This window comes from Podarcis bocagei (assembly GCF_964188305.1).
Source record: "Podarcis bocagei genome assembly, chromosome: 4".
Lineage (NCBI taxonomy): Eukaryota > Metazoa > Chordata > Lepidosauria > Squamata > Lacertidae > Podarcis > Podarcis bocagei.
The window spans coordinates 59,550,894-59,575,741 of NC_138128.1; the positions used below are offsets into that span (position 1 = coordinate 59,550,894).

A 24,848-nucleotide genomic window follows, 5' to 3' on the forward strand; every position below is an offset into this window, starting at 1 on the left:
TTCTGTTGGTGGCGTCTTGCCTACATTATCATCTTAATGAGAGTGATATTTTTGATATTCAGCATTTTATGTCAAGCAGAGTAATAGTGATTGTTTATATGTATGAAATATCTTCCAACTATTATAGATAACTTTATTATTTTGGCTATTGTCTAGAAAGAGATTCTGCTGGAGTTTTTAGAGTGAATTAAGCAACTGCCACATAGCTACTGGATGTTTTGTTGCATGCTGACATTTTCCTTTTATGAGGAAGCCAACTGTTTGGTTTAACTTGTGCTATCTACATAACAACCATCGCCTATATCCTTTTGTGCTTCACCTATTTAAAGGTTAAAGAGAACCAAAGTAAACCTACATACCGTATTAACCATTTCCAGTCAGCTGGATCCAGGTGGTGTTTAGAGCAACAATGGCATATATAACTTGTTCAAGAAGCCATTTTAACTTGCAAAAGATGCTGATAAATATTGTAGCTCATTTTCCCCAGGCCTTATATTTGACCAGTTTGCAGGGAATCTGTCTTGCAAAACACTTTACCCCCCCCCCACTCTGAATGTAGTACTTTAAAAGTTTGCAGTGCTTCCTAATAATAGTGTTTAGAAAAGTTGAGTGAAGGCAAAACTGTCCGGAACAGAGATAGGTTTTCCAAATGCTAGGCAAACAGCTTGCTGTAAAACTGAGTTTCTTGCTAAGGGGGAAATTGGCAGGTCTGCATCTCTTCTTTCCTACTCCCTACTGTAGATTTAAGGCTGCAGCTTATTGCTTTGGGGCTCCCATGTGAAGAGGAGCTAAGGCTTTTTTGACATTAGATTTTTTTATATATATAAAAAATCAAACACTTTAACAATTGGGCAGATAACAGGGATTGAATTCATTCTACCTAGCCTGACTCTCGCAGTCTGGATCATAGAGTTATGCTGACCACTGACTGCAAAACAGTTGAATTGCTTTAGTGCCTATAAACTCTGTCCCTTATGTTTTATAAGCAGCAATTCTCTCCCCTCTAGTCTCAGTTAATGCACTTTGGCATCAGAGAGAAATTACACAGCAGGAACTGTCATTACCCAAGCCAGAGTACTAAATAACCGGTGTAATGTACCTTTTCTTTTGCTCTGTACTGGGGTAGTCAGGCATCATGCCTTCTGTCTAAGCAAATTAGGAGGTGATACTGATGTGTAGGCTTGATGCTCTTCTATGGCCTCATTCTGTGTTGTAAGACAGCATTTGTTTCTCCTTTATATTCTAAGCATTATTTATTAAGAGCCATTATGTGAGCTAGCCTAAATGAATCAGTGCATTTTCTTTTAACTTTTTTTTCTGTTAGATGAGCCCTGTTAAATCTCTTTTAATTAGTAATGATGGCTCTACATTTTGCTATCCAGCATATAGGCAACAATCCCAGAGGCATAATAAAATCCACAATATTCAAGTACACAGATTATCTAGTACTGTTGCCTTTGGTAGAGAGCTGATCATGTTAGACAGGACAAGGTTTTAGAATGCTGTAGCAGCCTTCTACTAATAACATTTCACCATGAACCACAGACAAAATGTTGTAGTTCCAACACAGAACTGAACAATAAATGGCTGCAAAGTAGATGGAGGCCGCTTTCCCTTTCTTCAGGCATCTGAACTGGCTTTGAAAGGGACATCCATGCTTTCATTCTTTTCCATCTACATGAATATGTTAGTAAGGCAGTAAATGGAGTAGTTTGTTACAACTCCCTTCCCCAGTGGTGGTGCAGCAGTTGTCCCAAGTTCTCCCTATGATTTATGAAAACAAAAATACCCTAGTTGCATCAGACCAGAGGTCCACCTGTACTTTGCACAGTACAGTTTACAAACATGGCTTAGAGTTGATAATCCTCTCTTGCTATATTATCCTACATCTGTGGCAATTTTGGGGGCAAAATTGTGCAAATTGTGCAAAATTTGTGCAAAATATTATTCCACAGTGGTGGCTGATGCTCATTGGGATTGCTAGGGAAGAATGGAGGCAGGTGAAGCCAAAGCCGACTAATTCTAGTCTTGTCTCCATCTTCTGGTCTGAATTCCACAATAGCAACATGAGAATCAAGAGGAGGGGACAGTCACCGCCATCCAGTGGACTGCTTGTTATGGAGGAAGGCAGACAGGTTGGTATGGCAGTGCGCCATTTGCCCCAGTGAACAAGATTCCACTGCTATTCTGTATCGCCATCATGACCAAGAGCCAGCGAGAGATATTGTCCATGATTCTGAACTGGTCTAAGTACAACAGAAAATAAAATGGAGAGAGAAATGCAAAGTTTACAGGGAGGGTTTCCCTGGTACCTGTCTTAACATTTTGACAGGTCACACAGCAGGACTTTGTAGTTTGATCTGAATGCCTGGCAGTCTCATAGGGGTGTAGTTGGTCCTTCAGATAACATGATCTCAGAACTCCGAGGGCTTTAAAAGTTCAAAACTGAAACTTTAAATGGACCTGGAAACGAAACTGGCAGGAAGTACAGAATTGGCTCCCACAAGCATTATTGCTGCTGCATTCTGTACCAATGGAATTTTCTTAACTGAAAGGTAACCACACATGGAGAGCATCATTCTAATTCAGTGTGGATGTAATCAGTGCATGAGTCACTATGGCAAGGTCTCATTTCACCAGATAGATTCCGGCCAAACTCAAGCTGTGGCCCCTATTGCAAAATAAATTTAACTGGATGACCAGTTCTAGCATTGCAAGTGAGGAAAGGAAAAACCTCTATTAACTTCTTTTACAGCAGCAGAACCTCTGAAAACTACTGTTCTTGGCAATCCTGAGATCACTTTTGAATTGTTTGTTTTTAAATTGTGGAAGGGTTTGCCACCCTGGCCTTCTTCAATAAAACATACAAACGGTCTGAGTTCACAAGGTTAGGTGCCTATGTTTTTCAAGGTATAACCACAACATCAAGAATATTTTGTAACTTGTTTATTGGAATTTTGACTTGGAAATCATTCTTTCCCTCTTTCCATGGATGATGCAAAACATGATTTAAACAGGAGCACACAATGTACTTGTATAAACTGAGATATATCAGAAGCGACTAATTTGAAATGAACATATTCACAGCCTACGAGCAAATGTCCCATTTATATGATATTATTCACAGTAGCAGAGAACATACAATTACGAAAATATGCATAAGGTGTAAAGTACATAGGAGGCAACCAATACCCTACCCCAAGTGTATGGTGGAGTGTCTCTGGAAATCTGCTTTTAGTCAATGGGCAGATTTCATGTAAAGTGTCCAATCAGCACAAGGGTTTTCAATCATGCAACTGAGCTTTCTCTTTTCTCTTCCCTCTGCCCCCCCCCCCACCTGAAATTGGCTCAGGGGAGTCAGAAGAATTCCCAGAACAGCACATAGGGGATTAGTCTGTCTGGCAGGTTGCAATGCTTGCACTGACCATAACCCAACATTGAAATCTACCCTGGATTTCTGAAGGGAACTTAGGTGCAATGAAAATTGCATCTGGATTATAGCAACATTGCTTACATTAAATATGAGACTTAATTAGAAGGCAACAGAACACCTAATGCTTCATTATTACTATTTCTAAAACTTAAACAAAAAATAGAAGCTCACATTTATCAGGGTAAGATTAGACAAGGCATTACTGTGCTAGACAGCTACTATTACTGTCCATTTTAATTTGTATTTAGCACCACTGTTAATACAGTATAAAGGCATACATTAAGCGTCTTACAGGCCAGAGCTGAATGTGACTTCTAATCCCAATGAATGTTACACCCACTGACAATAAGTTTTCATTTTAGAGATGTCATTTCTGCAAAATAGCATAATATCAAATACACATAGCCTTAAAATCCGTCAGTTCTACAGCTGGAGACTCCTTTTAATGCAAGCAGTGAGATCCTCTGGAGTTGGGCTACTGGCAATGCAGCTCACTGAGACGCCTTGAGCAGTTATAGCTTCAGCTGTTGTTGGACCTATAGCAGCAAACTGAAATGACACTTGAGTTAACACAATAGAGACCGATACAGTATTGACTTCAGCTCTTGCTATGTCACCCAGCTGCCTGATAACATTTCCCCACGTAGATCAACATTCTAGCCTTTCAGAAATGTATTCCAAACTCATGTATGTATGTGGCTTTGGATCAAGGGCTAAAATGCATCCCTTTTCATTGGTCTTCAAGTTGTAATAAAGATCTATTGAACTTATTTTTTCATACCAATGAAGTTTGGAGTAATAAATGTCAACCTACCCTCTTAAACTTATGTCTGGTACCAATAGCCAGCATTGAAATTACATACCAAGCAAGTTCGCGCTACTAATTCAAAATTCAAGTAGGGCAGGAAATTAAGCCCCATCTTAATATTTGCTGTGTTCATGCTCAAACTATAGAATGGCTTTGCTCACATGTCGTATTACCCATCTGTAATGGTTTAGTGTGAACATGCTGGTCTCTCCTGTTTTGCTCCTCCTTGTTGGACCCACTTGGTTTAGCATTACATCCAGACCAGGTATCATGGTTTGTCCTGCTCAAAGTGTAAACCATTACTAGATTGGGATTGTGGTGCAGCTGGACAACTCTTTGCACCCTGCCCCCACTATTTATCCCAGGGTGAAAGCAGTTATTGAAGCCAATAGCGTTTTCAGGATGGTGACTTTCATCAGAACTGCAACCTGGGTGAAAAATATGATCTCCTTCCCTCTTTGTGTTGTGGCTTCAATACAAATCTCCACCCCCACCCGGGTGGTAAAATATAAACACAAGCGAATATGCAATCAATGTCACAAGTGGTTGATAATTCATATTCTGCGAATAGTGAAGTGAAGAAATAAATCAAGTGAAATGGTGTTGGCTTCCAATGGCGTGCATGCCTTTGCTTCTTCTTTTCCCTGCAGTTATTCCATAATGGTTGTATATCAAACTCTCATTACTGTTTGGTTGCTAACACAATGAAACATCCATAGATTAATGTGATTCTGAGTCAGTAAATAAGTTCTGTATCCCTCGACACTATAGGAAAAACATGTCTCCCAATTCATAAAGTGTCTTTCTACAAAGGATATTAAGGCAATTGACAGTGAACAGTTGCCACCCACAGCACAAAGTTAAGAGACAGAAAAGCTTAGAACAAAATGATAATCAGGAATCCAAGACCCTTGAATTAGAATTCTGTTTGAACCAAATGCAATATTACCTCTCCAACAGATTTGTACCTTAATTTGGGGGAAGAGATCACCAGCCAACTCCTGAATCTGCTTCATACAATATTTGACACCAGATGGACTGAAAAACGTGATACTTGCAGGAATACCCTGTGGGAAAATAGAAGACAAGGAGAGCTGATATTTCTTCCTGGTTGAATCTCTTGATGTATGTTCAACCAGGGTTTTTCTGTTGTTTTGTATTCACCATGGCCAGTTTGCAGCTTAAAAGTCAGCTTGGTTCTGAAGTTGCTGCAGTGGATATTACAGCTAGTGCGGGGGGGCTCTTACCACATGTACATATAGCAACACAACATCACACTTCATTTGCTGTTTTGCTCAAGAATGCATGAGGTTGGATTTTTCCAGTTTGATTGGGAGGAGGTCACTAGAAGACCAAGCTAATGTTTCCTGAAAGAAGTCCTTTTTATCCCTGTCTACAAACAATTCCTCATAGTAACATAGTTACTTGAAGTTTTGCTCATGAACCTCACATTTCTAATTGCAATAGGCAACTGTGTAGCTTGGATCCTACAGTCAAGATCCCACAGCCAATATAACCTCTCCTTTCTAATGCACTTTTAAACAAACAAAAATCCTTCAAGGGCTCCCTTCTAAACTTACTCTGGGCTACTGATCCAACATCAACTATATGCTCCACAAATGACCATGCAGAGTTAAGCATTCAGTTGTGTGTAAGACAACTGCTGTGGCATAAAAAACATACGTGAGCTAGAGAACTAATCTCAACAATGGCATTAGAGCAGTGTTTCCCAACCTTTTTTGGGCAAAGGCACACTTGTTTGATGAAAAAAATCTCGAGGCACACCACCATTACAGCCCCGTGACGTCAGCGCGCAGCGTCACGCCGGGAGGGACGCACGAAAGTGTAAGTTTCAATTTTTTTCCCTCCCCCTTGCCGGGGAACCTCCAAGCTTTGGGGGTGGGGGGGAGGAGGCAGCAAAGCGAGGCAGGAAGGAGAACGCGGCTTGGCTGGGTGAGCTTTGGCAGGGAATGAGAGCCGCGAGGCGGGCGCTGCGGACGGAGGCGCTGCCCGCCGAGCTCGCAGGCAGCCAGGCAGGCAGACGGCGAGAGCCCCGCGCTGGGCGGTCTCTCCTCGCCGCCGCCGCCCCGCCTCTCGCCGCCCGACTCGCCCGCCTCCCTCCAGGCAACATCTCGCGGCACACCAGGCAACATCTCGCGGCACACTAGTGTGCCGCGGAACAGTGGTTGGGAAACACTGCATTAGAGGAAGATCTCTCCTAAAAGTATTCAGCATGGAAAAAACAGCATCCCTTCAAAATTCCTACTTCCCACTGAGGGGCACGGGCGGAGATGGTGCAAATGAACAACCTGTGTTAATCCTTTACATTCAACAGTGTGAATTCCCTTAGAACAATAAATGCTTTACTGCAGAAAGGGGGGGGAAAGATTTTTCTACAAAAATAAAAAGTTTTAGGAAGTACAAGAAGAAGCCAGTAAGATATAACCTCAAGTCCACCTAATTGGCAGCAGCCCCATTTACTTTAGTAAAGGTAAAGGGACCCCTGACCATTAGGTCCAGTCGTGACCGACTCTGGGGTTGCGGCGCTCATCTCGCTTTACTGGCCGAGGGAGCCGGCGTGCAGCTTCCGGGTCATGTGGCCAGCATGACCACTTTACTTTAGTAGGACCCTTCTAATTCTAGATCGCTTCGATAACCCCTAAAATACCCCCATGAAGCTGGGAACAAAACACACAAGTTAGCTGGAAGGTGAGATTATTTCATTTCTTTCTGTGAGTGCATCTAAAATAGGTTGAACATCTCAATTGCAGGAGGAAAAAAGATATATGTCGATACCATTAGTGTGGTAAGAAATGTTCAAGGATTATATAACATAGAACCATCAATAGGTTTAAGAGCTATTGTGTTTCGTATCACAAAAATGTCTGGGGACTACTTCCATTTTTATCAAACAAATGCATTATATCTAAGATGACTAAAAGCACAGCCAGAGGAATTCTGCCTCCACAGCTGGGGGAGGGGGCTGGAGAAATTGCTTAAGCAGCTTGCTGGTTGTCCTAGGCAATAGTAACTTAACAGACAACCAAGAGAACGTAATAAAATTTATCATAATGTAGATAAATGCTCACTTGGGAAATGAGATACCTGTTGTGAGAAATAATTCCTCAAGGAGTCTTGAAGATTAAGATGTTGAGTAGTTTGGTAAACAGTAAGACCCTCTAGTGCAATGCCTGCAACAAAAACAGTGAAATGTATTAGTGATTAAGCTTATTGGTTTCAGTTAAATCAAAACACAAACATTTAAACTGATGTCATTCTAAGCATTAATACTAACATGGATGGGTATCTAGCAGATGCTGCCCCAAATCTATAAAAAAAAACCACCTCTTTGTTTTGAAAACAAAATTATTTTGGGGGAAAATATTTTAAGGGTTTATTGTCATTTACAATAAACATGCAAAGACTTGCTAATCAAAGCATATGAGATAAACTGAACAAAAATCCCACACAACACTATGTACCAGTGTGGTGTAGTGGTTAGAAGCGGTGGACTCGTAATCTGGTGAACCGGGTTCGCTTCCCCGCTCCTCCACATGCAGCTGCTGGGTGACCTTGGGCTAGTCACACTTCTCTGAAGTCTCTCAGCCTCACTCACCTCACAGAGTGTTTGTTGTGGGGGAGGAAGGGAAAGGAGATTGTTAGCCGCTTTGAGACTCCTTAGGGTAGTGATAAAGCGGGATATCAAATCCAAACTCCTCCTCCTCTTCTACCTGAATATTTTTCAAGAGCTAAAAAATGCAGGCATTGTAACTGAATATGCTATGCCAAAATAGCATGCTGAGTCATCATCACCAACCCCAGGAACCATCTTAATTGATTATTTAAATGGCAGTGACCTGCCTTGTTGTGCTTCCCAGAGAAATGGGTGAGGATGACTTATTGTATATGGGGATGGTGTATAGGTTCACTTACGCACCACTCTTCTGACTTCAACAAAGGCAAACATTGGGCACACACTGAGACTTTGCAGGCTGCATTACGATGAACTTGCCCCTTGGACTGATCCAGGTTGTCACAGAAAGAGCATCAACATAAACTACCCAGTAGCACCACTGAGATGGCAATGTTTGATGGAGTCCACAAGTATGCAAAGCCGGTTATTGGTCTGATAATCGGCACTGTCTCTCAAGCACTCTGTGTTTCTCAAACTGAAGGACCAAACTTCAAAAATACTTTAAACGATTTAAATCAAACCTTTCCCGCTGAGCATTGTTGGAAGTGTTTCCCTTTTGAGAGCCCCGCAAGGAAAAAACAGAGGCAATGAATTAGGTGACTCCCCTGTTTGAAAAAATAAAATAAAAATATATTTAATTCATGAGGTCATTTTAAGCACAAAGTCCCCTAAATAATACTTTTTAACCATCACACTACAAACACACAGTGAAAAGTATGATATGTGTTACTTGCACTCTTAAGACTACTGAAAATAAAGTTCAAGGCACATAGGTGTTTCACATACAGCAGAAGCTCTTTAGCATGTTTTTTTAACATAAAAAAACAGGTTTCCATTGCCAATGCATGGATATTTTGGCTAAAGAGTTCTGGCAAAAAGATAAATTGCCTTGCTATGCTCCATTTCTTTGCTATTCAACAGAGAGCTACCAAGCACAATGCTTCCAATCATCTTAATAAGTTTTCTCCCTCCCCTTCAGTCACTTGGCATTCCTCATACTTGTTTAGCTATTTAAAGACTCATTTCAGCTGAATAAATTTGCTGTCTGACATTCCACACAAAGGAAAGGTCAAGGCTGTCACAAGAAGGAACAGGGTGGTTTGAAAAGATGTTCCAGATACAAGTTGTCTTATTGGGGATATCTAACACACCCATTTTCTGGTCTTTAAAATGGACATTCACTTTTTTGAACCCCTACAAGTTCTCTTAGGGGAACCATCACACAAATGTCCTCAGACAGACCTTCTTCTTGGAAAACAGTCATCCTTGTATACATTCATACAACATATTCCTACTAATATGTTTTTGTAAATCAATTTATGGAATTCACTGTTGAAAGATGTGCTGGTAGTCATTAGCTTAGCTGGTTCTAGAAATGGATTAAGACACATTCATGGAAAGGAAGTCTATTAGTTGGCCACAAAAAGTATACCTCTGAATATCAGATGCTGGGGACAAAGAGAAGAGGGCTGTTGCCCTCATATCCTGCTTCCCAGAAGAGTCTGTATGGCCACTGTTGGAAATTAAATTCTAGACTACATGCAGCAGGGCTCTTATACAGTTGTACCTCGGATATTGAACAGAATCCGTTCCGGAAGTCTGTTTGACTTCTGAAACATTTGAATTCCAAAATGTGGCTTCTGTTTGGCTGCAAGAAGCTCCTGCAGCCAATCAGAAGCCCCGTGGGACGTTCAGCTTCCAAAAGAACGTTCGAATATCGGAACACTCACTTCCGGTTTTCAATAATTCAAGCTGACTGTATTCTTATAATGGTCTGGTGTTTTCAAGAGGCTCATAGTTCACACTCCATTACCCAACCACAAGCAGAGAGATTATCCTGGAGTAGAGGAGGAGTGTGGTCTTTTGCCTAATGTGTACAGCTTGCTTCTTCAGAACTGGTTTAGGAAACGCCAGGCAGAAATCACATGGCTCCTACTGAAACCTCATCTCTATTTTACTCATTCTTCTTAAAGGCACTGTTGTGCCCCCACCCCCCAGCACTAGATAGATAATATAGATTTGTGTATATATTTCTGTTGCGTGCTTGCACATTCAGGATCGGTGCATACACGTATTAAGAAAACATGTGTTGCACTTCTGAGCCAAGCTAGGAATGCCTGGAAGGTTTGCCCACCAAATTAGATGATCTGGATTGGAGAAAGTGGAGGGGTAAAACAATTTAAAATTCTCTGGTCCTACTACTTCCAGTGGATTTGCTTTTTTCCAAATTATTTTTAAACTGGATAAAAGAAAACATGGTTTGGGGTGTTTATTTTAAATGCTACAAGTACATCCTTGCCTCTTAGTCTTAAGCTCCTGAGTTTCCTCCAGGGTGAAGGAAACAGGCTCATTCCAGTAAAATCAAGCTGAGGGACCTTATTAGGAGTCTGCACAGATTTATCAGAATAACCTAATTGCAAACTGAAGTTTTATTAGGCACCACAGATATGTTAGTAATAAATTACAGGAAGCAACAAAGGACTTGAGACAGAATACAGAGCGTTATTTTGAGAGATAAAAGCAAAATATGTTAATATCAATCCTACCAAGGCTTGTGTCGGTTAATTGAAATGCCAATGTGATATCTGAAAAGTAATGCTAATCTTTTTAAACTTGTGTTTACAAAAAAGAAGAAGAAAAAGAATAACAGCCTGATAGCTCTGGCCAATGTAAGAGGCACCAGCCCCGGTAGTATCTCCTTCTGCTATAACAAATTATGCAGAGACATTAAATTCTAAAAGACCTTAAGATCTGTCTTGAGCAAAAGACTAACACTACCTATTTAATTAAGGAGCCAGTTGATATATTTGCCCAAGCAACTCAGCCAAAGTCAGCTCTCAAGACAAGGAATCTTGAATAACAATGCAACTATTTTCATACAGGTCCTACAGGATTCTGGACTTTTCATTGTCAACCAGGATAGAAAAATATGCATTCTGTGTAGAGCATAACATGCTCCCCCCTTTTTAAAGAAAATGTGTATGATAATAGAAAATGATAAAACAATAACCCAATTGTTGAAAAATGTTATTCTGCTTACGAGAACAAATGTATTCAGCTAGTTTTTCAGCATTCCCAGAGCTCTCTCCTTGTGATGTGAGACCTATTTCAGCCACTGAAAGAAAGAGAAAAATGATTCCTTAGGATGAGCTGGAAGTTCTACTGAGTCAGTGAGGACATTTGTATTTTAAAAAATACTTTGTAACATAAATCAATGTTTAAAATGCGCTTTATAGCGATACATACAAGTGAGAATTATAATTTGCTATCCAACGACGTGATCGACTGCATGGAAAACAATGCAACAGTGCAGCCACGTAACAAAACAGGATTCGTCTTTGTTGCTCAGATTCTGATACCTGGAACACTGCACTAAGGAGTGCACCAAATACCTTTTTGATCCATAGCAGCTGAAGCAATGCAACATGAACAAAGGTACAGCAGCAGTGCTTTGCTTCCACTTCTATTCAAGGTGCTCCTACGTGGGTAGGGGTTCCCTTGCCCTTCTCTAAAAATTGCCTGTTAAATATGAATGTTTGCTAGTGTGTTGTAGGACTGGAATTAGGGAAACAGGTTCAAACTGCCATAAAGAGCAAGCTATAAATGTGTTAAATGACAGCTTGCCCTTGAATCCTCCTATCTCTCATTGTAGTAGTAAGGACACAAGTATTTTGTGTGTGTAAAGAGAAAGTAGGAGTTTGTGGTGGAATTAGGAGAGGGATCTGTCTGGAAACCTGGGTTCAGAGTGAAAGGATTTAAATGTAAAAACCCAGCACCCTGTGTTGTGCCAGGAAGCATACTTGCTGCTCAAGCAATCAATTGAGCATTGGAATAACAAGCTCTCTCAATCTCACAGCAGAAACAAGGTGCACTGCAGCATTTTGCAGGAGCTGCACTTTCCAAAACAGTCTTATTCAAACCACATTACAGCCATGAATCATAGCACAGCACAGCATATATACTCTCTGTTTCCACCTTCTGACCTGCACTGCTAAACCTGAAATTATGCAAAACTGATGGACCTTTATAAAAGAGAATGAGCTGAGTGCCACCAGTGGTTGGTAACACCACACTAAATTCTCGGGTGGTCCATCCTGGAGGTTTCACACAGATATTAAGTGAAATCAAAAGCAGATAAAATGTCCAGAAGAACCAATGGGGCTGCACTTTCCCTGAAGGTCCCTAGACTGACCAAAACCAGAGCAATATCTGATTTATGCTCGAGTCAGACTGTCCCAGCAGGATTCAAAAATGTCATGGAAACTCTCTTCACTTAAGAGTGTGCTCAGTTACTTTCTCAAAGAATGGAAAATTTGAAACTGGACAATAATTTTTAAAAATATTCTGGGTCAGGGGAAATTTAAAAAAAATAAAACAACAGCTGTTTCTTTTAAAGAAGATGACATTCTGCCTACTTCGAGAAGGTCTTTAATCCTGAGAAAAAGAGACCAGTTTCTTCCAGCACCCAAGGCTGGAATGGGGCTTACACCCAAACAGCCATGTGCCAGGCACCCTGCCCATTCTCAAGCAAACCTAATCAGAAGTGATCCAATATATTTTCACAAGATGGTAAAGTTCAGTCTGTAAGTTCAGTTTCCATTGGCTAGAACCAATGGATCTACTGCCCCTTACAGCAAGCAGTCCAAAAGAGCTCCCAAGGGTATGATGTCCTCCCAGACTTACACCACCCACTGGTTTAAAGGACCTTGTCAGGTGGGCCTTCTATAGCTGCTCTTGCTCATATGATTGCTTGCTCCCTGGCTCCAAGCCCAGAAACCTGTGCTTCCTGCCTTGACAACAACCTAGGCTGCTTATGGCTCAGTATCCTGGCATGAGTTTAGATTCGATCCATTTTCATTTCCTGGTCAGATGGCATACAAGCAACTTCTAAGATTTTTGCTGGCTGACAAATACTTTGACCATTAAGGAGTAAATAGTAGGGAACTAGAAATAAGCATCAGTACCTTTTGCAAAGTATGACGTATAGCTTTTTATTAATATTTTTATAGGCCTTTTAAAAATGTGGCTTACCTAGTTCAGCTGTAGCTTTTCCCACCACATAAATGGATTTGGTATTCCACTTTTCTCTCAGAGAATTTTTCCAAACTGTGAAACGTTAAAATTGTGTGTAAGCATTTTGCAATACAGTATAAATACAAAAATGCTGATTTGGACATGCCCCACCAAAGAACGTTTATTTGAAAAATGTGAGGGCTCAGCAAAATATTAATAACTATTACTACAGTATAAATGTCAGTGACTATGCAAAGCAAACAAAAATGTGTTTTTGTTCAGTACTCCAATATGCTTCAAAAATTTGGATGAATAGACGCTTCTTTCAGTTACTTGTCTGAAGCTGCTTTCTTAATCCATATATTTAGAGTGCTTCCAGATGGGTGTTCATTGTGGGGTGGGTGCTGCTCATGGACTCAAGTTTTCTCACAGCGTCCGCATGACACTGCTGGCATCAAAATACTGACATTAACACAGCACTGCTCAAAAGAAAAGGAAGCCAGGGCATGTAATAAGTTCCTAAGCAATGCATTGAATTAATACCACCACTCATAGGTAACTGCATTATCCCAGTACAAAAGGATGTGGTAGAAAGCTTCTGAAAATATCTGATCCAGTGACTCACTAGGATTGCAATCCTAACTCCACTTAACTGGGGCAAGTCCCAATGAAGTCCGTAAGTCTTCCTTTTGAATAGACATGGTTAGGATTCTGCTGTAGGATGATAGACACTGACCCCCGCCCCTCCTAAGAATGACGGAGAATTCTAATAGCCCTTCAACTATACACTCAAGGGCTTATTTTTTTTTTGGTGGGGGATGCATTTTAAGGCATATACAGTGGTTCCGGAGCCCCGTTTGCATCCTGAAGAGAACGCAACCCGCATCTGCACAGGCCGCGATTCGCCACGGCTGCGCATGTGCGTGACATCATTTTTAGCATCTGCGCATGCGCGAAACCCGGAAGTAACGCGTTCTGTTACTTCCGGGTCGCCGCAGAGTGCAACCCGAAAACGCTCAACCCGAAGCTACTTTAACCCGAGGTATGACTGTATCTCGAGAGAAAACAGTAAAGTAATTCACCACATTTAATGGTATTGTCTAAATTCCCACTTACCTTTTTTTTTAGTATTATCATCCAGACATAATCTGAAGGCTTCTACAGCTCTTGGGCTGGTAAAAATTAGTCCAGAATACTGTTGAGGGTGAAAAACCTGTTCATCAAGAAAAATTGAGAAAAATAAATGTAAGTTAACGATGAGAAATCAAACACAATAAAAAGTCTTCCATCTGCTGCTTTTTAAAGCAAAGGCTCCTGGTGTCCTTAATAGTATTTTCACCAAATTACTAACTCCTGCATTAACAATACTGTCAAGTCTTTTTGTTTGTTTGTTTGTGTTTTCTATGGTCTTGAGTTCAACAGCAGCCTATCATTTTACAATATACCGTATTTTTCGCCCTGTAGGGCGCACCGGCCCATAGGGCGCACTTATTTTTTTTGGGGGGGGGGAGGGAATAAAGAAAAAAAATATATTCCCTCCCCCCGCAAGCTCCTGGAGCGATGGCGAGGTTGCGCTCAACCTCGCCATCGCTCCCGGAGCTTGCGGGGCTGGGGAAGCCCGAGCTTCCCCCGACCCCAGCCCCCAGAACGGGTCTGGGAGTGATGGCGAGGTTGCGCTCAACCTCACCATCGCTCCCGGAGCTTGCTGCTATCCGAAGCCCGGGGAGCGCAGCGCTGTAGCCCGCTGTGCACCCCGGGCTTAGGGCAGCTATCTGCAAGCCTGCGGCGCCCAGTGGGAACTTCCCAGACTTCGGGCTGCAAGCACCTATCCACAAGCCTGTGGAGCCCATTGGAGTTTTCGCCGGGCTCCGCAGGCTTGTGGATAGCTTCCTGAAGCCTGGAGAGCGAGAGGGGTCGGTGCGCACCAACCCCTCTTGCTCTCCAGGCTTCAGCGAAAGCCTGCATTCGCCCCATAGGATGCACACACATTTCCCCTTCATTTTTGTAGGGGGAAAAGTGTGTCCTATAGGGCGAAAAATACAGTAACTTTGACGTGTTTGTGGCATGACCTACAGCTGACTTCAGGTCAGTAAGAAAACAATTGCTTGGTGGGACTTCAGAATCCAAGACTCTGAAGTTGTCACTAAGTGTCCACAGCCTACTGTAAAGTTATCCTAGGATAACAATAGATGTTATTGTGTGATTCATTGCCTAAAGGGAACTGTACCTTGAATAACTGATGAGTGAATTTTTGATATCACTGTCTGTATGCCTGCCTAAACATTCTTTTATAAGGAGGAAATCATGTGTGTTTAAGTTGGGCAGCCTCAAGAACTCTAAATTTTGAGAATCCTTGTCGACAATAATAGACTCATTGCTTTCCCCACAACTAATGGGGCAGGAAAAATTATTGTGGAACATCATAATAACTGTTCAACTTTCTCTCGGCAGAATCAGTGAGGTATAGAACAACAAAGTACCGCTAAAAATCTGATGCTCTGCTCTGCTGAACTGAGGCAACAGCTTACAAGATTAGAAGAATGGATCTCAGGACCCGCAGATCAATACAAAAATTAGGTTCTAGCCTTAGCCTTTGTACACAAGCAAGGCCACATTTTACCAGATGAAACTTGACCCCATAAAACATCCATGGCATGCTGTAGTAAATGGAGTTCTGGTGAAGCTTCCACCAGCTTCCCAGGGGTCTTGGTTTCCCCTACAAAGCTTAAAGGATGCCATAGCGATACTCAGCCAGAATATGTAAATCAGGGATCACCAACATGGTGCCCTGCAGGTGTTGCTGGATTCCAACTTTCATCAAGCCCAGCCCTCATGGCCAATGATCAGGGATTATGGAAGCTGTGGCCCAGCAACATCTAGAGGCCAGTAAGTTGGCTACACCTTATATAAATCCTCAATGTAATTATGTGTCCAAGTCAATTACCGTGATCTAAAAAAATAGCCCTAAACATGTAACTAGGGCTTTCCTATTGTAACCTAAGGAAAGGAAAGGAGCTCTGTGCACTCTCAGAACTTCACTGGCCATAGCCGGCAAAGCAAACTCCAGGGACATTCAAGACTATGGACTGTAGCTCACTGTCTTGGAAATGTGAAAAAGCTTAGTCTGAAACAGAAATATTACTTAAGCTTAAAAATACCATTGATATATAATTCAGTTACATAGTTTAGATACTGATATGGCTTTATAGTCTAAGCCTTCAGCAAGCGTCTACAATTCCAAATCCCATTATCAAGCATATTTGTTTGTATGCGTGTGTGTGTGTGTGTGTGTGTGTATACAGAAAGAAAGCGAGAGAGAAATCTCAAGATTTATGTTTCTTTTAAGCATCCCTTTAGAGTACTATTTATATAATGCAAGTGTAATTACAGAAATAGCACCATCCGGACACTAGCTCAAGGGAACTATACCTGTGATCAACTGTGGCTCATAATCCTAGCTGTGGGCATAATCAGACTCAAAGCTGGCTCATTTACTGATTGGTATTTTTTCTACATCCCAGTAGCTTTGTTTTTGCAGCTGAAGGGTTTGGCAAGAGATATGCGAAACGAAAGATTGCGCTAATAACCTGCCCCAGAGTAACCTCCAAGAAAATAAAATGCTTTTCATGCATTTACACTGTGCTAGGAAAGACACACTAGCTTCTGTTCCTCTATTTAAATGGAGGTTAGCAGCTCTTTCCTTAGCTTCAGAAGCACGTGCTCAGCTAGTAATGAGGTTTAATTACCGTATTTTTTGCACCATACACTCACTTTTTTCCTCCTAGAAAGTAAGGGGAAATATCTGTGCGTGTTATGGAGGAAATGCCTACGGGTGGCATGCCTACGGATTTTCCTCCTCTAAAAACTACGTGCGTGTTATGGTCGGGTGCGTGTTATAGAGCGAAAAATACGGTACTCAAATTTATAAACAAGTAATTAATAAAAAACATTTTCCTTTAATCCTGTGGCAGAAACAAGTGTCCTTGTCAAAATGGTAGCATCAAAGCAGGATCATCCACAGCTCGACTCATTGCTATTTTGTCATCACATTACTTAGTATTTAAAGCTCTGTTTCAGTGACTGACAGGCTCTATAAGACCATTCAGTTCACAAGCTCATAAACATACTGAAAAAGTTATTCACTTAAGTCACTTAGATACCTAAAAAAGAAAGGATTTTTTTTAAAAAAAATAATAATTCTCCTATATTTTGATCTAGGTTGTCAGGGCACTAAATTCACCTTTGAGATTTAGGATGCAGCTTTAAACATATGTAAGTAGGAAGCAACCCTTGGGGCAATGAATGGGACCAACTTCCAATGAAGTATTCTTTGGAATGGAGTATAAAATGGTAAAAGAAATAGGGCTCTTACAGTTCCAAAATGCATGTGTTGTTAACTGAGCGTCACATCTAAAACCCCCAAACTGGTAAACAAAAATCATAATCAAAGAGTATATCATTTCTTGCCAAACTTCCCCAAGCAAAACAAAACATGAATGGCAAGGACTTTACATAAATTCAGTATGCATGCAGTATTTGTATGTGAACACATTTTTCACCATTGTTAGATAGTTGTCTTTGCAGGAGTATCAATTCTCATGGAGGTCAAGCCAAATAGTAAGGTTTATCCTTTCCTCCACCACGGAATATAATTACCAGACTGGTCTCTCCACTGATACCAGATGCCCCTATGGCCAGAAGCAACTGTGGTTCAAATAGGGCAGAGACCCCTTCTAGTCAACATAATGCTATATACCATGGCAACCTACATTCCTAATACAACAAATGGGTTCTTAAAAATTAGATGCTTTTTTTTTCTTCTGCCGAACAGGCTATTAACAGGAAGAGAATGTTAAGACTTACCCTTTCAGAGAAAGCTTGGAGAGATGTAAATTCAAATGCTAAAACTGGGATTAAAGTTGCTTCAAGCCCGTGCAAACCCAGTTCCTATGAATGAAAGGACATACAATTTTGGGATAAGATAAGGATTGACACATTAAAATTATTCTTAACATTTAAATCAGCAAGTTAACTTAGGCTGGGAGTAAATGTCACGGAAAACAATTAGATTTACTTCTGAGTAGACATGTATAGGATTGTACTGTTGTTTAGTGGTAACAGCATAACTTAGAACAAATCATGATTAGGTAAAAAAGCAAACTTGTGTTTTTATTTAAAAGCCAGCTGCATTGGACCAGGTGCCTTAAGTTACTGAAAAAACACCCCTGCATGCATAATATGTTCATAATTACAAGGCTTATGCTAGAGGACATGCAACAGCTGCCCTACGGTGTAAAGCAGTTGTCCTTCAAAACAGGCCTACATTTGGTTATATGTAGACTAAATAGCTTTGCTGTCCTTGAAATCATGCAGCCCACTTTAAGAATAATTATGGAACTTCATATTTGCATGATTCCCTTATGTACTTTGCGCACCGATCTGTGTGTAACATGGATAAAACACCAGATTATTGTTGCATGTTTCCTAGCGACTAGAAGTGGTATTTTAATGTACTCTTCATACAAGTGAAATGAAACCCCAAATAAATAAATAAATAAATAAATCACAGAGCTGTTGGCTTGGTTTACACCTAATGCTAAACCATGGTTTAGAATCATGAGGAGCAGCTGCAGCAAGACTTGAGCTTGCACATGCCTTCGTTCCCCTTCCCTGACATGGCTGTAAGCTTCAACAATACATTCAACATTACATTCAGCAATCAGAAATGTGTTTTTCCTTGTGAACCCCTATCTTGCTTCAGAAGATGCAGACATTTTTAGCAAGGCCACTTCACATCTTAAGGTATTGTGGAGGTATATGGGAGACAGCTATATTTTACACCAACATATGCTTCCTTAGAATCCAAACTATATGTTAACTACCGAAGTTGCATAGATCAGTTTGAAACAATGCTGTACATCATCTATTTTCAGGAAACAATTCCTACCAGACAGAGTAACATGACCAGTTTTTTCCCCTGTAGCAGAGAAGCTTGAATATATGAAATCTGAGAATATAGTACACTTGAAGGGTGTATTATAAACCTTCTGGGTTACTAACTTTAAGCATTCCCCTCCAGCCTACAGCTAGCTTAAATTGCAAACGACTCTTTCCAGAGACGTAGCGGGAAGAGAGGACATCTATCTGGCATGCTGCCCAATCTGGCAATAGCTATACTTTTTATGACAATGCAGTTGTACCCTATTTATGATCTGTGGACCAGTTGTTGTCTGTGGCTATCTGAACAGGTCCATTAACCTAAAATGCAGAACTCAGAGTTAAGTTGAATGACAATTCAGATACAAATATCTAAATTTAATCTCTTTCGAAAGGTTACTTACTTTTATATATGGATCTGGTCCGTTTTCACTTTCTTTAGGCTCTTTCAGCAACAGAACTTTCATTGTTTACTGGAGAATACAAAAACACAACACAAAATCGTATCTAAATTGGATCTAGAGGATTCTTCTCTGTACAATGTCTGCATTAGTTGAATATCACAGGAAACAGGACAATTAACAACTGCACTGAAGGGCCGTTGGTTGCACAGTGAGTAAGCAGCTAATGTGCATTCTCTGGGCAGGAACATCTACCCTGATAAGGCGAACAAAATGCATGTTGCTTTCAAATGATATGGCAAGGAAAGTAAGAGTGATAAGAAAGAAAAGGCATTCATTTTGCTTTTAACTCTACTACATACTAGTGCTAAAATGACAAACCTTCTTAAAAGTCTGCCAGACCAGTAGGACTGCAAAAATCCATGTAATTGTTGAGAGAATTATTTTCCAGTACAACTATCATTTAAAATATTTGCACATGCACTACCTAGAAAGGCTACCCTGAATTATTTTGTTGCCCTGCAGAAAACGGGTAGGGCTGCATCTGCCATGATTTCCGACTACATTCCTGTTTAAATATCAGCCTATAAATAAGTTACCCCCCTCCCCACAATGCACTGCAGAATTTCCAAATCTGCAGAGGTACAGAAGGGGACACCACTCTTTTGCTTGAAATGTATTCTGAAGAGAGCGGGAAAGAACCTGCCAAATCCATATCCAATGAAGGTTCTCTCACATTTTCTTCACAAATGTAAATGTGGCACAGGCTGCAAACCAGCAGGCACACTAGCTCAGGTTCAAACTACAAAAGCAATGTATCCAGGTGTGCCAATTTTATTTATACAGGTCACCGACCCAATTCAAACTGCACGCAGAATTTACACTGGAGATTGCATGCTTGATAGTATCCACATATAAAAACTTCTTGTACATGGAAAGCTTAAGACACATCAGGACAAAGTTAGTTGAGGCTACAGACTTCTCTTTGACATGTGACCTTTCAGTAAGATGATTTTTACATGCATGCATTTTTAAACCAGCAACCCCTCTGTATTCTGAGGTAGTACACTACGGGAACAACTCTAAGGCTAGATCTGCTGGAATGTGCAGGGTTAGGATCCAGCAGATCTCCAGCTGAGCTGGGAGGTTCTTGGCTCAGCTGGGCTATGCCTGCATAAGTCCCCAACTCCAGCTCAGCCAAAGATACACTGCGCTAAGTCCTTCATCCCAGCTTAGCAGTTACCCAACTGGTTGAGCCCAGTGGAATTTCAGCCTGTGTAAACCCAGAGGGGTGGGACTTAGGCTGGATCCTAAGCCCAGCACGGTCACATGACTTGGAAACACTAAGTTAAGCTGACAAAAAGGATGATGTAACTAAAGCTCTATTTTAAAGTTTTGTTTACCCTCTGCCAGACTTTGGTCAAGCCCAGCCAGCAGTACCCCCACACCTGATCAGAGTTTGGATCTGGTACTACGCCAGCGTAACTAAAACTGGCTTCTCATTCTTAGGACTGCTTCCTAGCACAGGTGTGTCTGCTCGTTTGAATTGGTTCCCAGAGCATCTAGGTGCAACTGCACTAAAGGGTCACAAATAGGCCAAGCTCCATCACTAGGCTAACTGTGGAATACATGTGAATGTTGCATTATACGTATTTAAGATAATTGGTAGGAACTAAACCCTACATAAAGTCAATCAATTATGAGGCAAAGTGGTCCATTAAATTGTACTCAAGTCTCTCTCCATTGTGTATCTTACTTCACCACTGGGAAACAAAAATAAGTATCAGTGCAAGTTTTCCAAATATTTTGTACATCAGCATTTCAGGTATTTATCATTTCAGAAGCTAAATATATTTCAAAATAGACAAATTAAATGGAAACATCCCGTGAGCTCAGAGATAAATTAATTCAAACCATAACCTAAATGTTATTTTCACATTGATCCCAGAGAGTGCAATGTATAGAAGACAACTGATAAAAGGATGCATGCTTTTGAGTTGGAAGAGGGATCTTTTGCCAGGATAAAAGCATTCTGAGAACAAATATTAAGCTGCAACATAAATAATTTTTTGAAAAACAAAACACCCAGCTTTGAAACCTGTAAATATGCTGGTTGTTGACCAAAGTCAGCCAGTTTAATGGGACTCTGAAAACAACTTCTGGATTTAAAACCAAAACTCTATTCAAATCCACAGGCAAGGCTGGAAAAATCTCCTAAAAATGTAATGTGAGTGCCCATTTTCAGGGGACACAACTCAAGGGCAGAATGGATATATACAGTGGTACCTCGGGCTAAGAACTTAATTCGTTCTGGAGGTCCGTTCTTAACCTGAAACTGTTCTTAACCTGAGGTACCACTTTAGCTAGCGGGGCCTCCTGCTGCCGCCGCGCAATTTCTGTTCTCATCCTGAAGCAAAGTTCTTAACCCAAGGTACTATTTCTGGGTTAGTGGAGTCTGTAACCTGAAGCGTCTGTAACCCGAGGTACCACTGCACTGGATTTCCAGCACAGAGGCAGATTTAGGGAAGTGCAAATGGTTCGCCCACAATGAACACAGAGCCAAGAAGGCGTCACAGGGGGCACCAGAACAATGATGAACAAGAGAAGGTGAGAGGCAGGGGAGGGGTACTGAATTTTGGTCATCACACAGGGCACTGCTGAAATTTGGAAGCCCAAAGTCTGCCACTGCCCAGCATCTGAAAAGGCCTTGCGCCCAAAGGCTGGGAAACACATTGGTCCAAGACATTAGAGAGCTGCTACCAGTTAGAACAGGCAGGACTAAGGCTAGATAAATTGTTAGTCAGGCTCCATATGACAGCTCAACACCAAATTTAATTATACAGCTCTGGTGCCTCCTTACATAATGGTGATTGTCAGGAATCTATCCCCCATATTGTAGCTATACTGTATCTTAAAAATTTGGTGCGTGGTTAGCAAAATCTGATGTCAAATTAACTAAACATTCACTTCCTGGAAATCAATATGTACTCTGTTTTGAACTTTTGTCAGTTGAAGGTATGCTTACTTATCCAATTCAGCCTTATGTTTACTTTTCATACAGTACACCTGAGATGGCAGGCATGTAATGGAGAAGTACACTTTGACCCACATATTGCCCATAGGGGCTACATCCGCAGGCAAGCATAACATTCATTTTGGCCTCCAACCATCAACAAGAAGCCTCTGGAAATAGCTGGTTGTCTTTTCTTTTTAAATACTGACAGGCTTAATTGGAGAAAAAAAAATCACCAATTACAAGGTGACACAGACTGCATCAAATATAGTGATGACCTCATACGCCAAGGCTCTCCTGTAGGTGAGATAGTCCTGGAAACAGTTCGGACTCTACATCATTTGAATGCATTTTTCTTAGGTATCAGAGTGACTAAGTTATCACTGCAAGTCTAGGCATTATGCCATCCCAACAGATGTACATGAATATAGGCACCCAGGAAAGAGAATGTGCATGCCCAATGAGCTAGCTCTCAGCCAAAATGGCTAAAAACAGCTGTCACTTGCTGAGTTTGTGTACCAAAGGCTACAGGAGTGCACCATCATCTTAAACTCTCTCGCCGCCGCTCCCCCCGCCGCCCAATTACAGCAATATCTTGTTTTTCAGTCAATTGAGAATTATATAAGGAGATCCTGCTGGATCAGACAAAAGGCAGACAACCAAATCCGTATGTGAAGTCCACAAGAAAGACCTCATTGAAACAGCATTGTCCTCTCCTGCACCTTCCAGCAACTGGCATTCAGAAGCATACAGCTTCCAGCAGTGGAGGCAGGACACAACTCTCAAGGTTAGTTGTCACTGATAGCCTTCTCCATGTTTTTGTGTTTAATACTCCCTTAAATCCATCCATATTTCAAGCACTTGTAAATGAAAATTTATTTTGCATTGTTGCATCCATCATTGATCTCTCTCTCTTTTTTTAATGCTGTGTAAGGCAAGCTGCACTACAAAATATGAGTGTTAAATCAAAGACTCGTGTAACTACAGAGCATAGGATAAGTGGCACAAACACATCTTTAGGCAGGCTTGCAAAAAACTCCTCTCTGAAATGCTGGAGAGCGGCTGTGTGTCAATCTTCTTCTGCGCCACCATTGGCTAAGGTCATGATACACACTAGTATGTACATATGCAAGTACATACTACATTCCGATGCAAGTTGACCACTGGAAGCCAAAATTTCTGCATCAACTTACGTATAAAGCAGTTTCATCCATTATCTACCACCAGTAAATTCTACAGTGGGGTTGGCTAGCCTTTTCTGACCAGGGACCACATGCCAGCAATGAATGTGGCAAAAGCAACAAACCACTGACAAAATAAATTGCACATGGAAGACTAAAAACATTGGAAGACAAGTTTAAAAATCTCTTTCAAATGGGTACATGAACTTATTTATTTATTGAGGAAAGCAAAGGGCACAGTGCCGTCATTTCTAAACTGCCTATGTGTACAGCTGTCAACCAAACAGAAGGGAGATATCTGGACCGTGGAAGTTCTGCTTAGAAAGAACAGTTATTAACATTCTTGCAAGTTAGCTGAATACTGCGCAGCAGCCAAGCCCCATGGAGCAATATTTCCACCATGAGTGCATGCGCAAGGACCCTGAATGGCTGTGGCTGGCATCTTATGTCTGGATCTGGGGCTTTTAAGCATGTAAAGCAGCATAGTATGTGGCAATTTTTATTTCAAAAATAAAACTGGTACGGCACAGCAAGGACATAGTACCTTCAGTTACTGCACAGCAGGGCCGATGAAATTCTTTCCTGGGGCACTATTTGCCATTTGTCTACATGCCAAACAAATAAGCCTCTCTCAAAGAGAAATAAGCCAAGCAGAGGAAGAGGTAGGTTACATTAGCATGGATGGCCAAGCTGCCACTTTTATTTCGAAAAATTCCTAAGTCCTTTTGTTATGACGAACCAAAATGTCACAAAATAGTGAGCAAGCTTTCAAGTTCACCAGAACTCTTCATCAGGCTGGATGTTAAGCAAAGTGCTGGGAGGCGGGGCAAGAAGAGAATATGTATGTGAGAAATTAATAATAATAATAATAATGATGATGATGATGATGATGAAAAGTTCGCTTGTAACCAAAAGCATATCTTCCTTGATCAAAACATCGTGTTATCTTATAAGCCAAACGGACTGCGGACCTAAGTTGCTCCCTGGCTATTAATCAAAAGGAAAGAGGGGAAAGCACTCTGCACACGGCCAGAAACTCTCGTTTCAGTTACATATTTACCCCAGCGCTCAGCCCTGGCACTGGGAGCAATGTGTTGCTTCTTCCCAGGCAGGGCTTGTCCCCTGAAACTGCTGCCTTGGTGCCCAAACCTCCACCGCTGGCGACCCCCGACGTCCCCAGGGGTACTCCTTTTCCGAGGAAGGGGCGGAGGGCTAATTCTGTTCACGACCCTCGCAGCCGCAGTGTCCCACTTTCCTCGCAGGCCACTCCAGGCGGCACCGGGGCCCCCCGCCCACCTGCGCGCTCGCGCTCACAAGCGCGGCCTTCCTTCCCGGCTTCCGTGGCTGCGCGGACTTCCTTCCCGCCTC

The 24,848-nt window shown here is 41.4% G+C and overlaps 2 protein-coding genes and 1 long non-coding RNA gene across 7 annotated transcripts in view; 2 read left to right on the top strand and 1 right to left on the bottom strand.

The window, feature by feature from the left end:
- Window positions 1–2,730, top strand: part of EDRF1 (erythroid differentiation regulatory factor 1) — a 36,258-nt gene extending 33,528 nt beyond the window's left edge. Inside the window, exon 25 of one of the 2 annotated variants that reach the window (XM_081192840.1) lies at window positions 2,063–2,730. In XM_081192840.1, coding sequence (XP_081048966.1) covers window positions 2,063–2,168 — 106 coding nt within the window. In that variant the 3' untranslated portion in view covers window positions 2,169–2,730. The remainder of the gene's footprint in view (window positions 1–2,062) is intronic. The other variant, XM_081192842.1, reaches the window with a different exon arrangement.
- Window positions 2,731–2,931: 201 nt separating this feature from the next.
- UROS (uroporphyrinogen III synthase) lies at window positions 2,932–24,848 on the bottom strand. 4 transcript variants are annotated; one of them, XM_081193079.1, is made up of 10 exons: window positions 24,795–24,848; window positions 19,290–19,358; window positions 17,812–17,895; window positions 14,065–14,161; window positions 12,967–13,041; window positions 10,976–11,050; window positions 8,457–8,540; window positions 7,347–7,432; window positions 5,210–5,308; window positions 2,932–3,982 (listed from the first exon to the last, which is right to left on the bottom strand). In XM_081193079.1, the coding sequence occupies exons 2-10, from the start codon at window positions 19,350–19,352 to the stop codon at window positions 3,857–3,859; spliced, it is 789 nt and encodes a 262-aa protein (XP_081049205.1). In that variant the 5' UTR covers window positions 19,353–19,358; window positions 24,795–24,848; the 3' UTR covers window positions 2,932–3,856. The 4 variants fall into 4 exon arrangements, with proteins under 4 accessions (XP_081049205.1, XP_081049204.1, XP_081049203.1 ...); XM_081193078.1 differs by lacking the exon at window positions 24,795–24,848 and adding an exon at window positions 24,630–24,788; XM_081193077.1 differs by lacking the exon at window positions 24,795–24,848 and adding an exon at window positions 24,541–24,788.
- Window positions 5,326–6,620, top strand: LOC308586455. Its single transcript, XR_014007884.1, has 2 exons — window positions 5,326–5,965; window positions 6,453–6,620. It is a non-coding gene; the product is annotated as an uncharacterized lncRNA (long non-coding RNA).

What these genes read in the sequence shown, in the direction of transcription:
- UROS (XM_081193079.1), bottom strand. Translation starts at nt 19,352, where the DNA reads ATGAAAGTTCTGTTGCTGAAAGAGCCTAAAGAAAGTGAAAACGGACCA. An exon ending in TCCAAGCTTTCTCTGAAAGG is followed by an intron (nt 14,162 to 17,811) that starts GTAAGTCTTAAC and finishes CTTGATGAACAG; the next exon opens with GTTTTTCACCCTCAACAGTA. An exon ending in AGCTGAATACATTTGTTCTC is followed by an intron (nt 8,541 to 10,975) that starts GTAAGCAGAATA and finishes TTTTTCAAACAG; the next exon opens with GGGAGTCACCTAATTCATTG.